The sequence below is a fragment of the Rattus rattus genome, chromosome X (genome assembly GCF_011064425.1).
Source record: "Rattus rattus isolate New Zealand chromosome X, Rrattus_CSIRO_v1, whole genome shotgun sequence".
NCBI lineage: Eukaryota > Metazoa > Chordata > Mammalia > Rodentia > Muridae > Rattus > Rattus rattus.
The window spans coordinates 58,666,658-58,692,792 of record NC_046172.1 but is presented as its reverse complement, the minus strand read 5'-3'; the positions used below and the strand labels follow the sequence as shown (position 1 = coordinate 58,692,792).

Here is a 26,135-nt window from a genome sequence, read left to right as displayed (position 1 = left end):
GCTGCTTTCTAGTGTATCTCCCTTGAGCATGCAGCGGGCTGCGTGGCAACTTAGAAAAGCTCCTAACAAGGCTTTTCTTTTAGTATATGTGGCTTGCTTCGTGTGGATTAATGAGATATAGGAACTGGGTCTTTCTATTTGAGCTTTATATTGTGCCTAGCATGGATGCTTCCCAAAGTGTTTTCACGATCAAGTTTTGGAAATATTACATAGAAGTGCTAAATGACAAGATATCACGGTGAAAGATATTTAATAGTTTCAGTTCTGATTGCTCCAAACTGTTGTGGATACCCAAATCCTACCTGTTAGCTAAAAGTCTCATTAAAATAGAAAATTTAAACAACTGGCACGACGCAGAGGCTTTCTTCCAAACTGTTTTAAAATGGGTATTATTTCTCACTGGCCTGTGGAACTGCAGATCGAGGGAAGGCTGGACTTGGCATTACAACATGTTGAGCTCTCCTACACTTTCCCCCTACTTACTCTGCTTCAGCCTCTGCTTAGAAACTGACCTCGTGTTTTTGTGGAGAGACCCTTTGTTTTTTGTTTTTGTTTTTTTTTGTTTTTGTTTTTTGTTTTTCTCGGAGCTGGGGACCAACCCAGGGCCTTGCGCTTCCTAGGCAAGCGCTCTACCACTGAGCTAAATCCCCAACCCCGACCCTTTGTTTTAAGATTGAGCCAGAAATGGATCATTTAAAGTAGCCCAACTGGGGGCTGATCCTTTGGGAAGTTTTGTTTTTATTTTTTTTTGTCTTTTATTTGTTTTTGTTTTTGTTTTTTACTGGAATGTAAATCCATGCAAGGTAGTGAGAGAATACTTTTTCCATTTTAAGGTGCCTGATGGGCTCACTACAGAAACCCTTCACATAAGCCCTGGAAGAGTCCTGGGTCAGGGCTGATAGCATGAGAGTTCCAAAGGGTTATTTTTTTTTTTTTGCAACATTTCCCCATATTTAGGAATGAAGAATGTAAACATTGCTACCCTATCAATATGATCTCTCATGAGGGCAGAGATTAAACTGCATCAAGGCAGAGAGTTTTGAAACTCCTACTGCATTCCTAAAGCAAGGCTAAGGCAAGGACGAAGAGGAATCCTCAGAGTGAAAAGGCGGAAAGAACCTAAATGTTCATCGAGCCTAGAATGGGTAAACAAAATACAGTCTAATTTACACCCAAGTTTGTGTTCTACCATAAAACAGAATAAAGAACTGGTTGTCACAACGTGGCTGAACCTTGAAAGCATTAAGTAAAAAAAAAAAAAAAAAATAGCCAGGCACACCTTTAATCCCACCAGCACTCCAGAGGCAGACAGATCTTGAGGTCCCAGGCCAGCTCAGTTTACATAGTGAGTTCCAGAACTGCAAGGGCTAAATAGTGAGACCCTGTCTTAAAAACCAAACTAAAACAACCCAAACAAAAAGAAACCAAACATTACTTCATAGTTTTATTTACATAAATTGGCCATGGGAGGCAAATTAGTGGAAAGACCTGGGGCTCTAGTGAGGGGAAGAATCGGGGATTTTTTCTATCTCTATTTAGTAGACAAAGAGAGGGGTAGGCTTTGGGAGAGTGATGGTATTAAGATACTAGCTTCCTAATGTATCTCCCCTTTACAAGTAGGGGTTGGATGCCATTTAATGTCTGGACTTCTACATGCTTTTGGAGGGGGGAGGGTTTCCCTGTGTAATCATGGCTTTCCTGGACCTCTACTGTAAACCAAGCTAGTTGCTAACTCACAGAGATTCTCCTGCCTCTGCCTCCTGGTGCTGGGACTAAAGGTGTGCATCACCGCTGCCTGGTTGGACTTTGTTTTTGTTTGAGTGTTTTTGCTGCTGTTTTTGAGATAAGGTCTCATTACCTGGTTGGCCTGGAGCTGGCTGTGTAGATCAGGGTGGTGGGCAGACCTGATCTTCCGCTTCTGCCTTCCCAAATGGTGGTGGGATTAAAGGTATGTGCAAGAACACCTTGTATATTTCAGCTTTTCAGTCCTGGTGATCTTACAGTCCTGCGCCAAAAGAAGTAGTAGTGGGGAAGAGATTTCTGGAAGCATGTGGCAGTCTTTCCTACAGAAGCAAAGTGAGTTCCCACAGGGAATGGTTTGTTGGGGAGCAGGGAGTTGCTTTGCTCAATTGAACAGCAAATGTGACCAGGTTTAGAATATTAATGGTGTAAGTAGGCATTTCTCATTTCTTCAACTGGAGTTGGGTCATTCCTTTTGAGTCCTGGGGATGGTATCTGGGGCATTATGTATGCTAAGCAGGGGTTGTGCCACTGAGTGACACCCCAACCCTGTCATTCACTTTTATGACAACAATTAATTCAAGGCTACACATGAATGGAGTTTAATAGCTTAACCATCACCCCCAAAACTTCTTATCCCTCTGAACCCTAGGCAACCGCAAATCCACTTTCTGAGGCTTATGAAGTTATTGTTTATTCTGAATTTTTCATGTAAGTGAAAGTACATGGTATGTGGCCTTTTGAGACTGGCTCCTTTCCCTTAGCACACAATCAAGGTTAATTGTGTTGTAGCATGTAGTGGTATTTCTTTTCCTTTTATGGATAAATAGTCTCTAGTTTTTGAACTGTTATAAATAAAACTCTATGAATGTCAATGTGCAATCTTTCAGTGGCCATTTACATATTTCTTGGATAGATTCTCCGGATCAAATCGCATTACCATTCCCCTTAGAGGACTGTCCAGGCTCCTTTCTATTGGGCCTACACCATCTCTGCATCCTCCCCAACACTTGTCCATCCTTTTGGTTGTCACCACCCTGCTGGGTGTGAAGCTATCTCCTTGTGGTCTTGATTTGCATTCCCCGATAGTAATGTCGAACATATTTTACGGGCTTATTATTTGTTGTTCAGCTTTCCTTTGCGTTGATTCTCATCCTGTTTACAAATTAACTTGAGAATAAATAGGGCTAGGCATGCCACTGCTCCAGTGATCAGGAGGAACCTGAGGGTAACTAGCTCAGTCCTGTGAGCTGAGCGTGCTGGAGGGCTTAAAGCTCTAGTGAAAATGCTGATCTGATAAAGATGGTAGGGTCCACCTTTCTTGGAATTAGGTTATTGAGATATAATTCACATGGCATAATATGAGCATGCCCGTTTAAGATATACTTTTCAACTCTTTCTGCCATCAGAATTTTTATTACAGTCAATTTAGAATATTTTCATCACTCCTAGAAGATTCGACCCATTAGCGGTGTGTGTCCGCCTAGCTCTTTCCTACTTCCACAGCCTCAGGCACCTTCTAATGTTTTGCAGGCAGTTCACATAAACTTTGCAATGTGTGGCCTCCTGTGCCCAGCTTCTCTTAGTGTAACCTCTTCAAGGTTCAGCCATGCTGTGACACGGGTCTGTCCCTCCCTGTTTTCAGGGTGGGCTAATAGCGCCTGCAGTCTATGGTTAGAGCCCATTTTGTTTATCCGCTCCTGGGTTGATGGGCATTTGTGTTCTTTTCACTTTCTTACTGTTGTGAATACTGCTGTTACGAACATTCCTGAAGAAGTTTTCCTGTGAACAGATGTTTTCAGCTCTCTTGGATTCACACCTAGAAGTAAAATTGCTGTGGGTCAGAAGGTAACAACGTTTTTGAGGCACTGCCAGACTTCTTAAAGTGACTACACCCTTTCAGGCCCAACTAGCTTTGTAAACTTAGGAGAGGATGTGAGGCTCTCCTTCCTTACCCTGAAGCCGCATGTGTGTTTTCGTTGGGCTCTTCCGTATTCTCTGTTTCTGTAGCCCAAGGACATTGGAGTGAAATTTGGCATGGCGCTTTGAACCTGGCTAGACAAGCGCTTTCTTGTCCTTGCTAGGTGGCGTGAGTCAAAATCTTAGAAGCTCTACTCTTTGTAAAATATCAGATCTTCCTGCTTCGTGGAACGATTACAATGATATGTAGTAATAAGAATGGTTTCTCTTTTAATGTAATTAATAGTTTGAAGGCTTCTTTTTCAGTCTATTGTGTTATGTATTGAAATCTTGACCTTGATATTGACACTGATTTTTTTTTAGAAAAGAAGAAAACAACACTAGTATATTCAACAAAAGGTAAATGTTCTGTTGCTTTAAACAGAGGAACAAAGAGAGAATAATTTGGGACTTCCACTGTCACTGAAGTTAAAACTATTATTTTTGCTACTGTTGTATAAGATATATGCCTACAAACACTGTACACCTATACAGTACATATCTATTAGCACAATATATAGACACTAGACTCCTACATATGTATTATATAGAGGTCATATATTCTCCATATCAGAGAAGCCAAGTTCCTGAAATCTACTTCTGAATTTTTCTCTAAGTGGATAAAAATTCTTGACTCGTAGACTGTTTCCTAATGTCTAAAATGAGGTGATTATGTAAAATGTTTTGTGATCTGTTTTCTAGCTAAAACTCTGTGTTAGATAAGTGGAAGTGAGTTTTTAATTCAATTTATGAATTTCTGTTTGTACTTATTAAATCATACGGTCTTGAACTAATAACTGCTTTGCTTCAATAAAGGTTCTCATCCTCCTTTCATTCTTGAGCTAGGCTTTTATCCTCTTGAGAAAGGCTTCTGCTCACTTTTCGATGAATTCACAGCTCCTTTAAAAAGCAAAGGCCTCAGATTTTTTTTTTAATTTTCTGTTTGACAAAATTGAATGATGAACTATTTTGTTAGATTAAAAAAATGAAGATAACATGTTTCGTATAAATACGTACTTTAAGGATTTGGATTTCTAAAACGAGAAAGAATTTTGTAAGCGTGCGGTTAAATTCCAAACTGGATTTTCTAGTGTTTTATAACTGTCCGGAAGAAGAAAGTGGGAAGCACCAAAGTCAGACAGGGCAGCTTGTTCACATTCTCTCAGTGGACAGGGTTACAGCATTGTGGGTCAGGAAAGTATGGCGGATGGAGATTTCAGTAAGGCACTAAATGCCTGGTTATAACAGTTATGCATTCATGGGGATTTGTTTACATCTGATCGCTAAACTAGGAGCAGTGTAGACTGAGATTTCTAGTGCAAATACACCCTGGCTTTGCTCTGGTATACTGTTGGTCTGTTCAGTGTGTCTCCTTACTCAGATCTTTTAAGTTTTATTCCCGGATATAAAAACTTAGATTTACATAAAATTGTAAATATAGAAAATACAAAGTCAAAACATTCAAATCATCTGTCAAACTACCTCCAGGGATAACCACTGGTGCATCTGCATGTTTGTATATTTCTTTTCAAACCATATATATTTATATTTTATGTATCATGCAATGTGTCTGTAGCTTTAAAGGATGGGATTATTAGATTGAGGGAGTTTTTTAAATTCTTGCCATTATTTTAACCTACATCATGAATATTTTCTTAGGTCATTATATATTATTTGAAAAAATTATTTGAAGTAGTTCACAAATAGTCCTCATGTATGCCCTGTAATTCAGGTAACCATTCTTCTGTTAGTAGCTTTGGATATTTAGGGTTTTTCCCCCCAATATTCTGTTCTTCTAAAAATGCCTTAATGAATATCCTTGTACAAGGTTTCTTTGAATCTATAATTATTTCCTGAGAATATGTTCCTTCAAATGGAATTATTCATTTAAAGGATATGAACATGTTTAATGCTTTTGCTGCATTTTTTTTTCCAAATTAGCTTTTACCTCTGCGGGCAGTGTAAGGTTCTCCCCACCAAAAAACTTCTCACTAATGCGGAGTAATTTTATTTATTTCCATTCTTTTTGGCAGTTTTCTACATGCATAGAATGAAACTCAACCTTTGCCACCTCCTAGTACTCTTTCCCTCCCCTCCCTCCCCTGCTGAACCCTTTCATGTCCTTTTGCTTGTGGGCCCCCACTGAGTTTAATTAGAGTTCCTTGCATGAACATGGGTGGGAGGTTATTTACTGGAGTATGGGCAACTTATCATCAATCACTACAACATTCAAGAAAGTGACACCCCTTCCCCGAGCCACCTTTAATTGGCAATAGCTCCTTGAGCCCGGCTTCATGAACCCTTCCCCCTTCCAGGATGCAAACTTGTTGGCTGTCCCCCATCTTGTGCAGGTCTTGTGTGGTTGCAGTGAGTCTTGGAGTTACAGTGAGTGTGTGTGTGAAGTGGCCATGCCTTTTTTGCAGCATACCTCTCCATCCTCCAGCTCTCCCACTCTTCATGTAGCCAAGCCTTGGAAGTGGGTTATGGTGCTGTCCCATTTAGGACTGAAGATTTTAACATCCCTTACTCTCAGCACTTCTATCAGTTGTGAATCTCTTCATGAACCACCATCCAATGCAGTAAGAAGCTTTTCTGATAAAAGCTGAGAACAGCACTGATACCTGGACAGAAACATGCGTGTTCAAAGGCTGTTTGAACACGTGTTCATCCAGAAAAAAAAAGATAGGGCCTGTGATCTCTCCAGCCACCAGCTCTTGACCAGGTTTACAGTACTAGGCATGGATTCCCTGTGTGGAGTTGGCTTCAAATCCACTCACAGTTTTAACTACCCCACAATACTCATGCCATTATTGCACTAATGGGTACATCCTGCCGGGCTGGTCCTTATTGTAGTTTACAGGGTTCACAGCTGGGCTGAGACTGTGGCTAACCTGTCTTGTAGCAGCCAGGATAGCTCCTGCTAGCACTACGAAAACTAGCCAGCTAGGAGGAAGCTATCAAGTCAGTTCCAGCTTAATTTCTTCGCAGCCCGTGACTAAAGTGTGTGGTATCTTCAGCAGTAGGATCTTACCGTCCCATTCTGGTGGGTAACCAACAAGGCCAACAACCTTTCGGGGCCTCTCTGACCAACAACTTACAGAGTGTTATCCCACACCTGCTACTGGGGTCTTCAATAATCAATGGCTTCTAAGTTAGGTTTTTATTTATGTGATAAAGACCATGGGTAAACACAACTTGAGGAAGAAAGAGTTTATCATTTCACCTTACAACACACAGATTACTCTATCACTAAGGGATGTCAGGGCAGGAACCTGGTGGCAGGAACTTGAATCAGAGGCCATAGAGAAAACCGGTTGCTTGTTTGCTTGTCCTGCTTTCATTCATATATGTATACATATACATATGTGTGTGTGCATACATATATACATACATGTATATACATACATATGTACACACACACAGAGAGAGAGAGAGAGAGAGAGAGAGAGAGAGGGAGAGGGAGAGAGAGAGAGAGAGAGAGAGAGAGAGAGCTGTGTGTAGCCTTGGCAGTCCTTGAACTCGCTCCAGACCAAACTGGGCCTGAACTCAGAGATCTGCTTGCCTCTGCCTCCTGAGTGTTGGAATTAAAGGCTTCCACCACCAGAGCCACCAGCACCACCTTTCCTTTATATTTATATTTCGTGTATGAATCCCCAAAGGGGCAGAAGAGGGCATCAGGCAGGTTCCTTTTACTGCAGTAACAGATGGCTGTCAGATGCTGCAGTGTGGGCTGGGGATTGAACCTAAGAGCAGTCAGTGCTCTTGGCCACTGAGCCATTGCTCCAGCCACCAGTTTGCTTTCATTTACACTCCAGGACCATCTGCCCAGGGCTAGCACCACCCACAATTGGCTGGGTCCTCCTGCATCAATCATTAATTAAGAAAATGCCCTACAGGCTTGCCTGCAGCCAGTCTTTTGGAGACATTTTCTCCATTGAGGTTCCTGCCTCTCAAATGACTAGCTTATGTCAAGTTGACAAACAAACAAAACAAATCAAGATAGTTTCTATAAACACTTGAGAGGCAGAAGTATACGAGTCTCTGAGTTAGAGACCATCCTGGTCTAGGTAGTGAGTTGCTAGGCAGGAGTACAAAACAAAAAAATAACCTGGGGCTTCTAGGAGAAACATCTCCCTGTGCAGTGCAGGATACCTCCATTCTGACTCTTTTTAAAATTATATTTTAATAAGCTTTTAAAATAGTAGGTTCCTTATGGCTTTTTTTATAATCCTTAGTGTTGGTTACCCACTTCCCACCCCCTCCCCACTTTCCCATCGGTTTTATAATCCCCCCATCCCTAGCTTTAAGGTCCCCCCCCACCTTCCCTTCCCTCTAATGGTTTTTTCTAACTTCCTAGCCTCTATATGTAGCGGGTGTACTTTTTAAAGATCCTCCACATATTTGATACATAAGAATTCTATTTGATGTATATTTTTTGTTAGTAAAGAATTGAGCTGGTGTGGTGGACCAAGCCTCTCATCCTAGCACTCAGGAGGTCCATGGCTGCCCTGAGCTACATAGCTAGATTATGACTCAAAACCCATGTTAAAGTGGGGAGGTCACTTCCTGTCATGTATAAGGCCCTGGGTCTGGTCCCCAGCACTGGATGGAACAAATAGAATAATAGTTATCAGAATTGAACATTTGTGTCTGGTTATTGGTTGTTGTTGCCCTGTGGTGTGGTTATGGCTTTTTGAGACAAGTGGAATTCCTCTGTGGTCTAGGCAGGCCTCAGTCTTGTTCTTCCAAGTCTCCTGAATGCTAGGATTTATAGGTTGCACAGCCACACATGTGGGTATCGTCTCTTGCACCCCTTCCTAAGGTGCCTGTTTAAACCCTTTCTTCATTCCCTGTTGTAGTACGTTCAGCTATTGAAGGTTTAATATAGGTCAATTATTAGTTCTTTGTTAGATATATTGCAAAGGCTTTTGCAATTTGCTTTTTTGTTGCTTATTAATTATTTCAGTGGTGGGAATCAAATCCCAAGGCCTCACATAAGCTAGGCAAACTCTATACTACTGGGCTACACTCCTGGCCCTTTTTGTTTGAGACAGAGTATTGCTGTGTAGACTGGGCAGGCTTTGAACTCAACTATCCTCCTGCCTGAGCTTCCCATGTGCTGGGATTACAAATCAGCTTTTCATTTCGTCTCAGGCTTTTGGTCTGTACTGTCCTTTCCTATACTGAGAGAAAGTAAATACCCAACTGTGTTTTCTTGTGGTTACTTAATGTTTTTGTTTCACATTTAAAGCCATTAACTTGAAGTCTTACCTTTATTATAAGCCAAATTATTTTATACTCTCATAATTTGGATTTTGGGGTTTCTTACTCTTCTGTCATGGTTTACCTTGGACTATCTGATTATTTTATAAAGAGAGTACTTGAAAGCAATCACAGACATTTTAGTAACTATAAACTAGAGGAGAGGGGTCTTTTCCCTAGGTCCCTTTTTCTCTGGTCTCCTTTTTACAGAAATTTGACCTAAAAGAGGTTCAGATGATATTGCAGTAAAGACTGTTGGAGAGTTGGTGATTCCGTGAAGGGAATTTGAATCTGGATTGTTGACCTGACAAAAATATAGAAATTGGTTCCATCAACTTAGATTGGCAAGCTTCATTATAAGCTGTGTGTGTTTTGGTCATTATGAGGTAGCATCACCATTAAGTGTAGAAGATTGTTCTAAGAATGTCTGTCTATTTGGTACTGAGATCACAGTAAAGGTAGAATTCTGCCTTCATTCTTAGGTTTTCTGCAAGAGAAGACCTGTCTTGGGTGACCTTTCCATATATATGTATACCTTGACTTGTAGGTTAAGGGAGCTAAACACTTGGTAATCTTTCACTGGAACATGCTATGTGAAATTTCCTTTGAAGTAGGGAGAAGGCCCTGTTTGAAGCTTTTACCCAATCTGACTACTTGATGGATGTGAAAGCAAGGTACTTTTGTACTCATTTCAGACCAGGTGGCTGGGTGTAATAAAGCCTTTAGTGAGCATAGCGCTTTCACCCAGACAGCCAGTCTTCCTACGTCCTCACTTCTTGGGGAGACAGACAGGCAGGCAGGCAGGCAGACACACACACACACACACACATTCACCAACACCAACACTACCAAACCAACACAAAATCCCCACACAGTCTGTAGGGAAACTGGAATTGTTACAGCTTATGGAGTGCATGTTGTCTTTGTTTTACTCTCAGCGTCCTTCCAGAGCCTTAGCTGAGTGTGTGTTGCTGAGGAAGTACATTGTGACAGTACAGGGACCAGAACAGGTTTCTGTTTAGGGTTAGTCATAATTTCGAGTCATTGTTCTAAGGGTAGAGCTGGGATTATTTTTCCTTAAGCAATATTTGTCCATATGGAAGCTGCTTGTCACTTCTGCTGGCTTACATACCCTTGAGAATTTTTTTCGCATTTTATATATTTGGCTCTTTTTAAATGCAAACAGTTTGAGGTTATTTGTAGATTTTTGAATTTTGTTAAATAAATTAAATTAGACTATCCTAGGTTTGATTCCTCATGAACCTCATTTGGTTTTTCTTTTTTTTCTTTTTTCCTGGAGCTGAGGACCAAACCCAGGGCCTTGTGCTTGCTAGGCAAGTGCTCTACCACTGAGCTAAATCCCCAACCCCTTGGTTTTTCTTAAAATCATAAAGTTAGAATAGATTTTCAAAATTGTTTAGCTTGAGAGATTTTGGATTCTTGAAGTAGTGGGCCCATAATGAGAAACTAACCCAAGTTTTCTTAATTGTAGAGAGGGAAGTTGTGATTCCAAGAAGTGTACTTTTTGGCAATTCATATATGCTATGCTTAGAGGTTTCTTGTTGCTGTTGTTTTGAGACATATATCAATGTAGCCCAGGCTGGCCTGGAACTCACTGTGTAACCCAGGCTAGCCTTGACTTTGAGGCTGTATCTTGATCTCGTGAATGCTAGGATTGTAGGTGTCTGCCACCACGTCTGGCTTGCTGATAGGTATCTTGATCGACTTTTAGCTCCATCCATTTATTTTGAGGACATGAAGAACTGTAGCATTTCCATAGGTGCTTGTAATTCACACAATCCCAAAGGTTCATACTCCAAAGGCAACATTAGAAACAATTTACACTCATCAGAATCTGTGGCTCTTTGTGGAGCTTGTGACTTTATTCCCACCAGTGCTCTGTAATGTTTCACAATTGGTGATTCCTTAAAACCTTAGGGGCAGCTCAGCAATGGCAAATGAGAAGTGTGTGAGTTTGGGATCTGAACGGCTACACTTCCATAGGAACTGATGAGCAGTTTGGGGAGCTGTTGGGATTCGTTCCGAACAGGAGCTAAGTAGGGTTCAGCCATGCCTTCCCTACTCAGCATTTTGAGGGACCTCAAGGTCAGAAAGTTCATATTCTCTCTCCGGACTCCTCTTTCCTCTCTTCCCCCTTCTCTTTTCTTCCCTCCCCTTCCTGTGGACTTAAATGTCACCTTTCCCTGGGAGAACTTTTTGTTGAAATCTCTCTCCCCAAGTAGATTGGGTCACTCTGTCTGAATCTTCCTCTACTATTTTATTGCAGTTTTAAAGGTTGAAATAATTAAGTAGTTGGTTGTTGATATGATTGCAATTTATAGACTGCTTTCATTACTGCTATATTCTCAGCTAACACAGCGACTGGTATGCAGTAGACACTTGGTAAATATGTGAATAAGTTCATGAATGGCTACGACTTGTACAGTGATGAAGGAATGGTGTTGAAGGGCACACAGTGTTTGGCTTCAGGCAGTGAAAATCAATGGAGGAGTGGGGCAGAAGAGATGGGAATGAGTTGTGTTCAAGGGTCTCAGACCAGGGAATTCAAGAGCATGTGTAAAATGAGAAAGAGGTAGATAATATGCAGGAATGGTGGAGCAGTCCTTGTTCACTTCAGATATTAAGGTTAGATTCTTTAGTTGCTGTGATCGTGCATACTTGGCTGGGGAAGTCTCAAAGCTGTAGTTTTATGGTGGCCAAATAAGGATCTAAAGATCAGTTACCACAATAGAGCAGTGGCCCAGAGGAAAAGAGATGACACAATGTGACCTAAGTCACGGCAGAGGCAATGTGACCTAAGTCATAGCTTGGGGGCAGAGATAAAACCTTATGACACTGGTGTCACAGCACATACTTGTAGTTCCAGCTATTTAGGAGGTTGAGGCTGGAGGATCTTTTGAGACCAGGATTTTCCGGAGGCCTGAGCAACAGACGGGTCTTTAAAGAAACTGAACTATCAAGAGAAAATGAGGAAGTTAAATCAATAGAAAAGCAATAGTAAGGGGACATTTTAGTGTAAGGAAAGAAGGGCTTGGGTTTCGGTAGGAGAAGGCACAGTGGGTGGTCAATCTAGTCCTAGTATACTTATAAAGACAGGTAGACCGTCGTATAGGTAGTAGCTGAAATAGACAACAGTACCCGGAAAAAGGAGAAGGGAGGCCGGTGGCCTGGGCCCTAATGCTAGAGGACTGGCAGCTACACTCGATAGCAGAGCAGTCCTTCACATTACCGTGCAGAGAACATCACATCTCCTTTCCGTCTTATCCTTTCCATACTTCATCTTAACCAAAAGGCCAGGAAATGGTGATCTGTTCCAGAGTAAAATCTTGGCTTTACTTTTGCATAACTGAAAGGCCCATTAAAGTCTAGTCCCCAAACAAAAGGTTTCCCAAACAAAAGATCAGTCTGTCCTCTAAAGTAAATATTGCCTCTACTTTTACAGAAACCAAAAAGCTTCTGGAAGCTTCCAAATATCATTTTCTCTTTACAGTCAGAAAGGCTTCAGAATGTCAGGGTTTCATATAGTAGTTACAATCAAAACTGCTTTTTTGTAGTGCTGAGATAAAACTCAGGGTCGCACACATGACAGGCAAGCATGCTAGCACTGTACTGTATCCTCTCTCAGCAGCTCTGGGATGATTTGAGTGTGCACTGATTGTACATTTGACTCTGTACTTTGACATTTAGAAATCTATGCTTCAGACAGATTCATACAATTATACAATGCAGCATTGATTGAACATTGAAAAATGTAGGCTGCATGTGTTGGCGCACACCTATAATCTCAACACCCCAGAGTCTGAGAGGAAGAATTGCCATGAATTGAAGCCCAGCCTGAGCTATACAGCAAGTGAACACTAGGTTTTCCTGGCTATATAGCAAGAGCCCCATCTACACTGAGCAGGATATGACGGACTAAGATACATTATGTCCTCTCTAATAGGCAATACTATGTGGCCATTAATATGTATGTGGTCTTCATTTGTGTGCTCATGTGAATGGGTTTCCATGACATCCAAGAATGAGAACAAGTATGTGTGTGAATCTGTGTGAGCTGTGAATACATGGATATGAAAAATACATATGAAAAATACTAACAGTGATTGTTTCCAAATAGTGGAAGGAGGAAACCAGACAGAAATTAGAAAGAAGAAATTGGAAACGGTTTTTTTTTAAAGTCAGGGGCTGTGCTCAGTGGTAGGGCATCTGCCTAGCATGCATGAAGTCCTAGGTTTGATCACCAGTACTGCAAATTTTTAAAAAATCCATCATGTGTGGTTTTATTTTGCAGTTGAAAAAGCATTTATTGGAGATGAAGAAGCAAATGTATGTAACAGACAAAGCAGGAGGGGGACTTAGAGAGCTGAAAAATCCCACTGTTGTAGTTTTTAAAAAGAAAAACTTTGCAGGCACATTGGGCAATGGCCTCTTTTGCGTGTCCTTTTTGTAGGTTTGAGATTGTATTATCAAATGTTTGGGGGAGCATGCCATCCCTCATGCCCTGCCTTCCTTTGAAAACTTTCTGCAGAGTCATTGCCTTGCCATTACTTAAAACCAAACTGACTTCTCTAGGTCCAGACCAGCGGCTTCCAACTTGATGGGGCATCACGGTTACTTAATGCTTTTTGAAGACAGATTTCTGGGCTCTGCTCCATTCAATGGCTAATGATATAGTGTATCAGGGGCAGCGTAGAGGTCTTCCCAAATTCTAATCTTAAGGCACACTATGGTCCCTGAAAATCCTTTCTGTACTGGCTTCTCCTTGTGCACCTCTGGCTTCTTTCTCCCTGTATTATTAGCATTGGTAAAAGGGAAGGAGGAAGCAGAGTATGACTCATCGTGGATATCTTTGTGGGTCACAAATGGTTGAGTTTATCTGAATGGGAAAATGAATAAAGTGCAGTTTAATAGACTTGAGATTTTAGTAATATGTGGTGCTTCTTGAAAGTAGCCTATTTGAAGTGGGGCCCTCTCAGAAGGAAGGATTGTCAAGTAGCTTCCTACGCACTGACTTGGGCCTAAGAGATGCCCTCCAAATAATGACTGCTTTACCGTAAGTGGAAGGGAAAGAACAATCTTGTGAAGTCTTCGAATTTAGCTGTTTTATAAGTGAAGGAAATATTTAATAATATTAGGAGTCACTGTCTTAAGTCCATTCCACATACATTATGGTTGGAATGACTTTGTCTTCGTTCTCTATAAAGTATGTTAACCAGTCCTAGGATGTAGCTTACTGGGAAAGGGCTTGTCTGGGCCTCTGTTCTCTCCCTAGCACTGTGGATCTGTTAACTGGGTGACCAGTGGGGGTTATTAACACCCTAAAACAGTGTTGAGCAATCTCAGTTGCTCCCAACAGTTAACCCCTGGAACTCAAGCCTCTGCTCTCCTGGAGCTGCCATGCTTGTGCTGGGAATTGAACTCAGGTCCTCTGCAAGAGCAACCAGTGCTCTTAACCACTGAGCCATCTTTCCACTCCATGATACTTCTTTATTGCCTTTGGCTATCCTCAGTGAAGCTGGTAGCCATCCGTTAAATAAATCATTTGCTTTATTAGTTTGATAACAGATGCTTCCGTTTGAACACAGTTTTCCTCAACAGTCATTTAGCACAGGGTAGTCTATGTCCAGTGGTCAGTAGATAAGTATCCAGCTACAAGTCAGAAACTGGTAAGGAGTGAAACTCTAGGGGTTCATATGAATGAGAAAAATGAATACCGCACTCCAAGGAACTTGGAAACCATTACCAGATCCCTCAGAGTGGTAATTTTACCCTCCTTCCCTTTCTTACTTTACTTGGGTCCCCTGGCTCAAATTATCAACCTCGGATTATGAGAGTTTTTGAGAAATGGTGGCTTGGTGGTAGTTTTTAAAGGTTTTCTTTTGAGAAACAGTTACTGAAACGCCGCTGTGTGCTACTGCTCTATTAGAGTTCAGCAGCAAGGTCACCTCAAGAATATATAGACAGGATGGCACTTGCAGATAGATTGGCTATCCTTTCGTTGTTCTGTTTGGGGTTCATTGTTTTAGTAAGGCAGGGTCTTGGGCTCTATTCTGGGCAGCCTAGGTTATGACCCTTCTGATTTCTGTAGTTACTGGCTATGAACCACTGCTAGACTCGGTCGGTTGGGTACAGTTCTTTGATTCATCGTCACCAAGGAAGTACTGCCTGGTCACATCTCTTGCCTGCATGCTTCTTCCCTGAGTGAGTGAGCTGGAAGGGAGGACCTGGAAGGAAGGAGCGAGAAATGATCCCTGATTCAGGGGTTAGAGGCCAAGCCCTGGGGTGAGGCAAGTATCCTGTCTCCGGGCTGCCCAAGGCTTCTGCAACAAATCCAGTTACCACCTTTACATTTAGATTAGGACAGCTTATTTATATTGTTGTGTTACCTTGTAAGTCTCAGAACAGGCACAATGTCCAGCTGCTGTGCCCCCCCACACACTCCGCCATTTAATAGGTGAGTCAGTGAGTCAACTGCTTCCTCCAGGGTTGTAGGGACAGGAGTAAGTAATGAGGACAAATCTCAGTAACACTCAGTGCGTGATGAATGAAAGAACATGCGAATTGAACCAGTTGGCTCCATTGATACCACAGTGAAGAAAAAGAAACTTGGAGAGGAGGGGATTTAGGTGACTTTTAGCTCCGCCCCGTGCTCACCTTGGCTTCTGCGCATTTCCCTTTTCACCCAGCTGAAGGTCAGGCTGCTTTGCCCAGGGAGCGAGGGAGCAGGGGAGGGCAGGTGTTGGAGCAGGTGTTGTCTTTTCTCCCACAGAGTCGCACCGACGAGGTGGGGCTGCTTCTTGCCAGCCCCTCTACGGTGCTTAAAAATGCTTTTGTGAAAAATTTCCCCTGGAAGTGTTTTTAAGCAGTTGCTCAACCTTCAACCCTCAGTATAAATCTTGACTGCCTTTAAAGTCAGCTTGTCACTGAAGTCGGCCTCGTTCTCTGACATTTCTATATCGCGTGCCTCTCAGCACACCCCACTTTCCAAAGCAATTATAGACCTGAAAATGTTGTGTAAGGAGCGCTCGAGATTTAATGCTGGACAAATGGTTGCAGCTTGTTTCTTTTTAGACTTTGTCCTGGGATCTACTATGTCTCACTAAAAGTGTTATCCGGGAAAACTGTCCTCCCTTACCTAACAGTAGATTGAATAACCCTGGTCCTTCCAGCCCCTGCCCTGTGTCTCAGAATATCTATTCTCTGCAGTGGCTTTTGGGAAAGTCTCCTTGCTTATCTGCTCTCCTTCAGCGTAGTGCCTGCTCTAAAATTTGCAAAAGCTGCCCTGGAACCTCTTTGATTGTTACTGGTTTTTAAGGATCAGTGAGTTTTGAAGCAGATAAAGCTGTTTCATTTGACATGCTTAAATGCAACTCTTTTTTTTCCTAGGTGCTTTTTCCCTTCTTGGTGGGGAGGGTTCATCTGTCTTTCTCAACTTGGGGGAGGGACTCTGCTTATCAAAGCAAAGATTCCAGCTCCCGGCTGCTTTGAAGCCTAGTGTCCTCCTGACTTTTTGGCCGAGAGTGTGCTGGCCCATGGAGCTCCTTGGGTTCAATCTTTTCCTCTTGTCTCCCTGACAGAGTACAGTCGCTTTGAATCCAAGATCCATGACTTGCGAGAACAAATGATGAACAGCAGCATGAGCTCGGGGTCCGGGTCTCTCCGAACCAGTGAGAAGAGGTCCTTGTATGTCAGGTAAGCTGCCCGGCCGAGCACTGGGCCTAGCCATTCTTGTCTAACTGGTAGGGTGGGGACTGTGTACTCCCTGCACTAAACCAACACTTTGTACTGTGTGCTCACGGCGTGGATTTTATGGTCAGTATCTCCTCCCTTTTCTGAACTGCTTTCTTCCTTTTCACTTACAAATGAGTCAGTCTGGGAAATGTTCATTTTGCTCTAATTGTAAGACTGTTAGGTGATTGTTGCTAGTCCGCATTCAAACGACACTTGAAACTTTAAGTTTGTTACTTGCAGTCTGTACTTTGAGGGGAAAAGTTAGCATCTCCTTCCGCATATGCATGGTAGCCATGAGGATTTGTGTCAGTGTATCAGTTCTCACAGAGTCCTGGTACAGGGCCTTTTAAGAGACCAAAGAGCTGGCAGGTTGCTGCATTCTGGATGTTTTGCTATGCTCCTGTCCCCCTTTCTCCACCCAAGGTATGTGATTCCTAGGACAAGATGGCGTATTCACCCTAAGAAGGGAAAGGCAGGGACAGTTTATTGTTGAAAGCTATATGGGGACTTCGTCAAAGACTGAGCTTTTGACCCTTGAAGGGGTCAAAGTATAAAACCTTCAGTTAGTAGACTGATAAGGGAGCACTGAACTTTTCTTAGAATTAGGGGTAGTTTCCTTCTTCCTGCCATGCTCTTGAGCACCAACAGTCTGGTCACGGGTACTCTAAGGTCGGCGCCCTTAGGAAAGGTGGTGGGATTACTCCCCGGAGCCAGCAGTCTTCCCAGGCTTCTTTAACTGGTTGAACAGTTTCTGGTGGCCTCTGATACTTGCTGGAGGCGGGAAGGAGAGGCCAGTTGCCTGGTAACGTGACAATTACTGTGTCCTTGGGGTGTGAAATGACGGTAGCTAACTGATGTCAATGCTAAGTGCAGCTCTCACGTGCCTCTTTTCTTTTTCCACAGTTGGTTTTCAGTGACCCCGCTACGAGAAGTCAGCCTAAGGGCATTCTGTGCATATAGGCCCACTAGGCTCCTTGGGAGTTCCTTTCTAAAGTGAACCCCTGCACTCTGCTCTGCTGTGGGTGGAGGGGCCTTTGCTGCATTCCTCCTGCTGGCAGCACAGGAGGGGAAAGAAGCAGCAAGGCCCAACCATCTTTCAGTCTCCTTCCTGGAGAAGAAAGGCCTCTTGGTGGTCACTGAAGCTCTTGCTCAGGACCTACAACATGGGCAGGGGTCTCTGATGTGGGGGAAACCATCATGTGCTGTCACCCCCAAAAGTGGGTAATATTTATGTGACTTGGTCAGGATTGTTCCGTTCCATGCTTCCAGCCCCCGCAGATGTGGCACTTCAGTGCGCGTGGGAAGCTCTCTTTAGGCAAGACAGTTCCTTCAGAGAGCTTTATTTTTAGATCTCTCCTCTCCGCCTAGCCTCTGCTACTGCTGTCCCTGCCTGGATAGGGGAACCGGGCACTGGCTCTTGATGTGGACCACAGTTCTATGGCTTAGGCAAGGTATCCACTCATCTGGACTCTGGGAAGGAGGGGAAGACCGTGACTTTCTAGTGAATCAGTTTATATAATCTCCTCCTAACCTTGGCTGGATACCTTTGTCCTCTGAGGCAAGTAGGTATGGTTTAGAACAGGAACTGTTTGTGATCACTAGAGCAGTCAGGGGAAATGATGTTTAAGGTGACAACTGGGAGTGGGAGCCCTTTCCTGGGTTAACCCCTTGGCCTGCTCTCTGTAGCCCAATAGAGTCTTTGCATTTATAATCCTCTTCCTTCAGCTTTTGGGTAGTAGGGATTATAGGCCTGCACAACTAGTTTCAACTTGTTTCTTACATTCTTAAAAAGAAAAACAATCCATCCATACCAATAGTTTCCTAAACTATTACCCCCTCTCTTTCTCTGAATTCTGTGGCAGGAAACACTAGTTCCCTAAGAAATTACTCTGACTGTAGAAAAACAAGTCGTTTAGTGAAACCAGGCAAATGCAGGCATTAATAGAGGAAAATGGAGTCCTTTTTTTTTTTTTTGTGCGTGTTGCATTTAACAACTCTGCCTGCATACCTGTGTATGTGTGGGCATGCATATGCATGTGTGTGTGATGGGGCGAAAGCTAGGCCTGTGAGCCCAGGGTCTCTCGTTGCCTCTGCTTCCCCAGCACCGGGATTGCAAGCAGGCATGTACCACCATGCCCAGTATTTTTGTGCACGTGCTAGGGATTGAACTCAGGTCCTTGGCTTTGCACAGCAAATACTTTTCTGACTGAGCTCTGTCCCCACCCCCAAGAATGAGATTCTTTTCTGTTTTTAGTGTCCAGAAAACACTGTCTTGGGCCATAGGCAGTGTTGCCCCCTAGAAATATGAACAAAGGAATATCATTCGCAGAAGCCTAGCCTCCTAACATCCAGGCTGGGGAATTTTATAATCACGTACTCTCCACTGCCACTTCTTCCAGTCACTTCTTCAGTGGCTTCATATGTTGGGAGCACTAGCTTTTCAGCCTGGTGACGTGGTTCCTGGCAGCCCAAGAAGGCTCCAGAGGAGCCTTTGCCAGGGATGAGCAGTGACGTCATAGCTGCCATATTCAATGACTGGTTCGCTGGTTCTTCCACACCAGCCTGACCTCCTCATCACCTGTGTTTCTATAAGGCATTTGCTTGCTGCTTTAGACGCTCTGTCTGCCTTGCTAACTGTCCCTAAACACCTCCTTAGCTCTGGGCCCGAGGTGGCAATACCATTGCTTTTCAGAGCCTCAAACTTGCATATCAACAACCCGATGACCATGTGCAAAAAAATAAAGCCGCTCACCTCATGCCTCTGACAATGGCACAGTCACACTGGACTCCTTCCCTCCTCTTAGCGTTCCTTAAGCTAATTTCCTTACCTCGTCATGTGGAAAAGGGATTTGTTCTGTCACCCAGGGCATATTTCTATTCAGTGTAAGGACGAAGGAGCTCATAATAAAACGTCTGAAATGGAATGGACTGCCTCTTGAGAGAAGATACTTGATTTTTTGTCACTGAAGGGGTTATACAAGAGCCTGGGTGACTTTTGGCCCTGGGCATTGCAGAGTTCAAGCTAAAGCACTGTTCTGGGCCTGCTGTGCTCTGAAGCTTTTCGTCGTGTGCTGGCATCTTTAGCTAAGGGGACCCCTGCACCATCATGACCTTTATTGTTCTCTTTAAATGGTTTTTAATATCCTTTAAATAATGGCACATTTTGATCCCATTTTGCATATGAGAAAAACTGAGGCTTGAGTGAGACAGCCAGGAAACTCGCAAACTGGAGTGTGAACTGAGATGCACTGAGTTTCCCCAACTCCCTGGCTGATTGGATTGGCTGGAGTGCTGGTAAAAAACAAAACAACAACAACAAAAAACCCCCCACCATATATCTCTAGCTACCTCTTCTAGAGCTTCAGGGCACTGTGTACAATGATCTTTTTTCTTTTTGGGTCATTGTTGACACTGTTTGGTCAGTTGGTATTTCCTCCCAGTGTTCAGGATTGATTGAACCTAGGGCTTCACACACGCTACCATTGGTCTATATCCTCAGCCCTCTTTCCTTTTTCTTTCTTTTTTCTTTTGAGACAGAATCTCACTGTGTGGCCTAGGCTGACTTCAATCTTGAGCTCCTCCCACCCCAGCATTTCAAGTAGCTGGGATTACAGGCATAGGCCAGCGGTCTGGTACAGAATGTGTTTTGAACAGTCAGAATGCTCAAGAATGGCCACTTTATACTGTGATTGACATTTCTTTTTACATCAGTGGAGCGACTAAACATTCTGTTTCCTGTTCTGTGGAAGGCAGTAGTGCAGAACTAATAACTTGAGCCTGCTTGCTGGGATAGATTCAGGGAAGCAGTGGTCTGGTTCCTGTCCTCCTGCAGCTGACTTTTACCCAGAGGGTGATGTGGCTGCATTCAGTTTGGGTTTCAGTTTAGGTTTCAATTTTGCTATTCTTTTCTCTTCCCTCTCCTCCCCTCCCCTCCTCCCTCCTCTCCTCCAAAGGATCTATCTCCCTCTTGTTTGCATGGGTTTCCAGAGCAATTTCGAAGGAGGTAACTCCCTCTCATAGCTGCACTGAGGCTGTACCAGGTAGAACCCTAGGGGCTGCAGCCGTTAGGGGTTCTGGGAGTTTTCAGGAGGGAGCAGGGGGAAGAAGGAAAGATAACAGTGTCTGGACACTGGCAGTCGGCTTTAGATCCACCAGGAACTTAACGAGAAAGCCCTTTCCTCTCTTTACCACACTAGAACCATCTCTTATTGGGTGAGTGTGATGAACAGAGCCTTTGTGCGTGCCCAGCCTAGGGCTTTTGCTCGGCTACTGTGGTGTTCTGTGCTAGACTAGACCACAGAAATCACTCCCATGCCTCAGGCTCACAGGGCTTTGTTGACTAGATGTTTGATTTCGGCCATTTGCACGTGAAGACAAGGCAAGGCTGCTGAGTAGGTTTAAGTTCCAGACCTGACTTTGATTTTATAAACGAATGAATGAATGGCCTAGGACTGTAAGGTTGCCCCAGAGGCTCAATTGTGCAGTTGTAGAAGTGGCTTTTGAAAGTCTGCGCAGACTCATCTGACTGCACCTTTGCAGCCCCAGGACAGCATTCTGGCAGTTTAGGAATTTTGGCCTCCTCGCTGGCCATCTCCCAGTCTTCTTCCCGCTCTAAAATGGGAATCCTGTTGAGGCATCTGTAGTTTGGTTCAATGAAACAATGTTAGTATATTGGCTTGGTCATCAAAAAAGACTGGAGAGTGTTTCTTCCGTCAACACCAGGACACTTTGCCCAGGGCGGCGTTCTTTGAAGCTCAGTTTGATTTATTCATTAAGCTCTAGTAGGGGATGAAGATGCTAAAAAGAAAATATTGGAACTTCTGACAGAATTGGGGGTGGCGACAATATTATTTATTTTTGCAGGGTTAGGGGTCAAATCTAGAGCCTCACATGTACTAGCAAGTATTCCACTGCTGAACTGACCTGCACACATAGGCTTGAGTTAAAAGTAGCAATAAATGCATGGAAATCCTCAGTGCTACCAGTGGCTGCCGGAACAGCCTGCTTCCGAGCAGTGGTACCAATACTCATTCCATTTTCCCAGCATCTGCAGGACCTGTGAGCCCTGCATGATCTCTTATTATAGGTTGTTGGTCCTTGAATGTGTCTTAAAATTCATGGTTGCCCTTTAGGGCTTGTCCCTTTTAGGTAGAGTAGAGATGAAATCCCTGACCTGCTCGTTTTTTGAAAGTGCATCAAGATACCTGTCTCTAGTAGCCACATTTGGTGCTTCCCTTAGGATCCACGCTCAGTGTCCCTTGAAAATTTGGCTTTAGAGTTTTAGGTTGTTTTTGGAAGCTGCTGGAAACTTTAATTTTCTACTAAGGTCAAGAGCTGATGTATAACTGCTACTTTATGGTTCTCTGTGCTCATATTAGGTCAACTGGACAACAGATAGGCTATCTAGTCCTCAAATTATATGCTCCCTTTAACATTTTAGTGGTACCCCAGACCCCCGTTTCAATGGAAGGGAAACACAGCAGAACACTGAGGAACACAGAACACTTGAGGGTGTTCTGTGGGATAGCCTGGGCTCATCCACCCTCCACAAACACTGAGAAGGGCTTCCTTGGTGGTCTGCTATGAAAACTCAAAACTAATCATGTAAGAATTAAATTGCAATAAATAGAAATTATAAAGGAAGGCTGCTACCAAATGTCTGGAATGGATTACAAAGGAAATTTGGGCCATGCAGCATACCAAAGCAGGAGAAACTTGGGCTAAACCATGGAAGATCTGTTCAGGAAGCTGAGGGGAACAACACAACCCATGCAAGACAGGTGGCCTGTAGGTTAGGAGGTCAGCACAATCCTGTGAGTTCTGTGGAAGCAGCCCCTTGTCTTCTAGGCTATTAGTACTAAACTGTTTTGTTTGCTCTGTTAGGAAACCTGCCTAACCAGTTCCCTCCAGGGAGTTGCATTTCCATTGTATTCTTGCTTGTTAAGTTTAAGGTGCCACAATGGCTGTGCAAGGTGCTTATGACTTCTTTGGATCTTTTATACTCAACCCTCAGAATTTATGATCTGAACTACAAAGACTTTTGCTAGTTAATCTGTTTGCTTAGAGAGCTGATTATATCCTTCTTTCCCTCCTATTAGAGAGGGGTCAGCTGAAATGAAGATTTGGTAGAGTCTCCCAGAACCGTCTGCATTACCCCTGTGGATGGGCACATGAAAGATCTCTTTGAAGATATTTAAAAAGTCACCTCTTAAACAATATAGCTCCCAAGACCTTTGGAAACATTGTCTCCTTAGGGGATCAGGCAGTGGCCTGCGATGCTGGATTGCTGAAGACCAGGCTGGGATGTGAACCTGGACACTCCTGGTCTATCCCACCTCCTGCTCATGGAACATCAGTGGAAGGTTCTTTGTGCTAGCTCTCTATTTTCCCAGGCCTTATTGTATAGTTTCTTCTTTAAACAATTCAATATTTTTCTGGTTTGACCTTGATGATTGATAAGTTGTAGGGGTCCCCAGGATCTGCCTCACCTTGGGGCTTCATAAATACATAGCCATGGCTGAGAGGCTGGAAAGTTGCTTTCTGCTGGTTACACGGAGCATCGTGGCTTTGGGCTTGGGAGTGGAAATAGTTCTGGAAGCGTTGGCCTTTCATCACAATGTTTCTCAGTGACATCACTGGTCCTTAATTTAATATTAATTTCATAGAATTCTTTGTATTGGGCCAACAAGATGGCTCAGGGAGTAAAGGTGCTTCCCATGGAATCTGGAAGCCTGGTAACCTGAGTTTGATTTGCCAGATCCCATCTGAAGGTTAGGGCAGATAACCAACTCCACAAAGTTGGTCTCTGATTTCCACAATGTGCCGTGACATTCATGGCCAGCAACAACAACAACGACGATTATAATAATAATCGAGGAAGAAGTTAAAATTAAGATTCAGAGGAAAAGGGGGGTGTCTTGGTCTTCTAACACATCTGTCCTCCAGTAAGCCTTTTACATGCACACACACACACACACACATACACACACACACACACACACACACACACACACACACACACACACACTCACTGCAGATCTTTTTTTATTATGTCCTTTTTTAGGTGTGAGGACAGAGGTTTGGCTTTCTTTTTCTTCCTGCTGTCTCTTTGAATCAGAGGTTGAAATGGTTCTGGGTCATTTGGGCCTTGTATATGGTAAACTTCAATTCTGGGACAGTGATTCAGTTTGGCTTTAGAAGAGCTAGTATCTACCTAATTCCCCTAGGCTAAAGGTGGAGAGGGGAGGAACTGTGAGAGGCTTGGAGGAAGGCGGTGCTTAGAGTAAAAAGGCTGGGTGAGGCCTGTCCCTTTTTTTAGGACTTTAGGCTGCTTGGCCAACTGTCATTGATGGAAGGCCACAATTTTCTTTTTTAATTTTTTTTGACAATTTCATGGGTGAGTGTTTAGGGGAAGCATGGATTTTGGTCATTTTCACCCTCGTTCCTCATTCCTCTTTCTTGTTCCTTTTGTGTGTGACCCACTGAGATTAATTATTGCTGGCTGCTTGCATGAACATGAATGGAGTACTTTACTGGAGCTTGAGAGACTTACCAAAGAAGTAAATGACCCTAATGTCCCATGCACTTCTAGGCCTTCATTTGGAGGATATCTTCTAGTTCTTGGCGTATCAGAATTTTTACAGGAAAAGGGGAGTGGATTTGGAGAAAAACCCATATCGTGGGTTTTGAAAACAGACCAAAATCAGGACAAAGGAAGGAATTGTTGAAGGAAAGACCCCAGCTCTTTAAGTGCTAGAGCTGGAAAGAAGCATCAAGAATGTCTAAGAAATTTCCTCTTCCAGATAGCAAAGTGGACAGAGTGAACGTTGAGGTCCCAGTGTTCCGCTGAGTTCTTTTGCTATTGGCAGCCCTGATTCATAGAAAGGGGAATTCTCAATTCATCATTTGGGTTCGTTACTGTACGTATTAGTTCAGAATTTAAAACTGAGATCGCATGTTTGTTGTCCATCCCCTTCTTTGATATAGCCTTGTCCAATCATCCATAGAGCTATCAAACAAAAGCCAAATGGAACAGGTGCTACTTTTTAATGGGAATTTGGAGTTATATAACCTTTTGACTTTGTTTGCCAGGGAACTTAGAGCCTCTCCTGAAGTAAAAGGCTCAAGCCTGTACTTAGTGGAGCTATTTCTCAATTTCTCCATTAATCGACTTCCATTTTTGGAAATTGTTAAGGGAACACATGTTGTGGTTACAAAACAAAGCGAACAGTACAGTCCTAGTGTGGCCTTCTTGCTGGCTTGGATCCGTGTGTGTTGAGTGTTGTGCAGGGCCTGAGCTTATCCCAGAAGTAGATGCCATGTACATTTTAGTCAAACTTTCAGATGTTTTAAAATGACAAATTATTGGATTCTTGGCTCTAGAAAACTCATTTGTATTAATTCTCCCATATGTCCCCTGCTTGCTGTTATTGTCACCAAAGGCCAAGCTAAAACACACCTTATATTTCCAGTCAACTCTACGTTCATACATACATATATACATACATACGTACGTACATACGTACATACGTACATACGTACGTACATACATACATAAGACTGTAATCTACCTCAGTTCTTTTGTTTGGCTTTAGTTTTGTTTTCAATTTTTGTTTTCAGTTTTTTGAGATAGAATCTTACTAGTTGCCTTAATTACTTTTTTACTACTGTGCCAAAACACCATGGCCAAGGCAACTAATAAAAGAAAGCATTTAATTAGGGATTTGCTTACTGTTTCAGAGGCTTAGTCTGTGACCATTGTGGTGGGGAAGCACAGCAGCAGGGATGGTACTGGAGCCAAAAACTTACCTCTGATCATCAAGCAGCAAGCAAAGGGAGCTAACTGAGAATGGCAAACCTCAAAGCCTACCCCAGAAGGCCACACCTCCTGATCCTTCCCAAACAGTTCTTCCAAGTGGACCAAGCATTAAAATATATGAGTCTAAGGAGCCATTCTCATTCAAACCATCGTACTTTGTATGTCATACTCAGGATCCTTCTGCCTTAGCCTCTCCAGTGCTTTAACTACCAGCCTGTGTCACTACACCCAATTCCTGATTCATTTTGGCATCTTTCTATTTCCCTCTTGAAATTTCCAAACTAATGTGTGCTTAATACAAATTCTGCTCTTCTACTTCAGTTTTGGAACTCCTAATGCCATTGTATATTGCTCATCAGTTAGATTACGTTGCTCAAGCTTGTTGGTCTTTGTAGAACAGCTGACAGATGCCTGCCTTGTGTTAGGTTGCATGGAACTCAATTCATTTCAAATGAATTGCCCCTGTCACACAGAGCTTGGAAAAGACCTTGTAGACCAAATGCTTTATCTGTTGGCCTCTGCCCTTGCCCTTATTGCCAGGAGTGCATGCATTATGAATTAAAGGCTTTTTGTTAGAGCTTGGATATTTTCATCTTCAAGTTGC

General features: G+C 43.1%; 1 protein-coding gene across 1 annotated transcript in view; it reads left to right on the top strand.

The window, feature by feature from the left end:
- The window catches only part of Dlg3 (discs large MAGUK scaffold protein 3), a 51,688-nt gene that overhangs the window by 11,979 nt on the left and 13,574 nt on the right, over positions 1-26,135 (top strand). Inside the window, 1 exon segment of the mRNA XM_032890485.1 lies at positions 16,560-16,674. Within this exon segment, the coding sequence (XP_032746376.1) occupies positions 16,560-16,674 (115 nt within the window).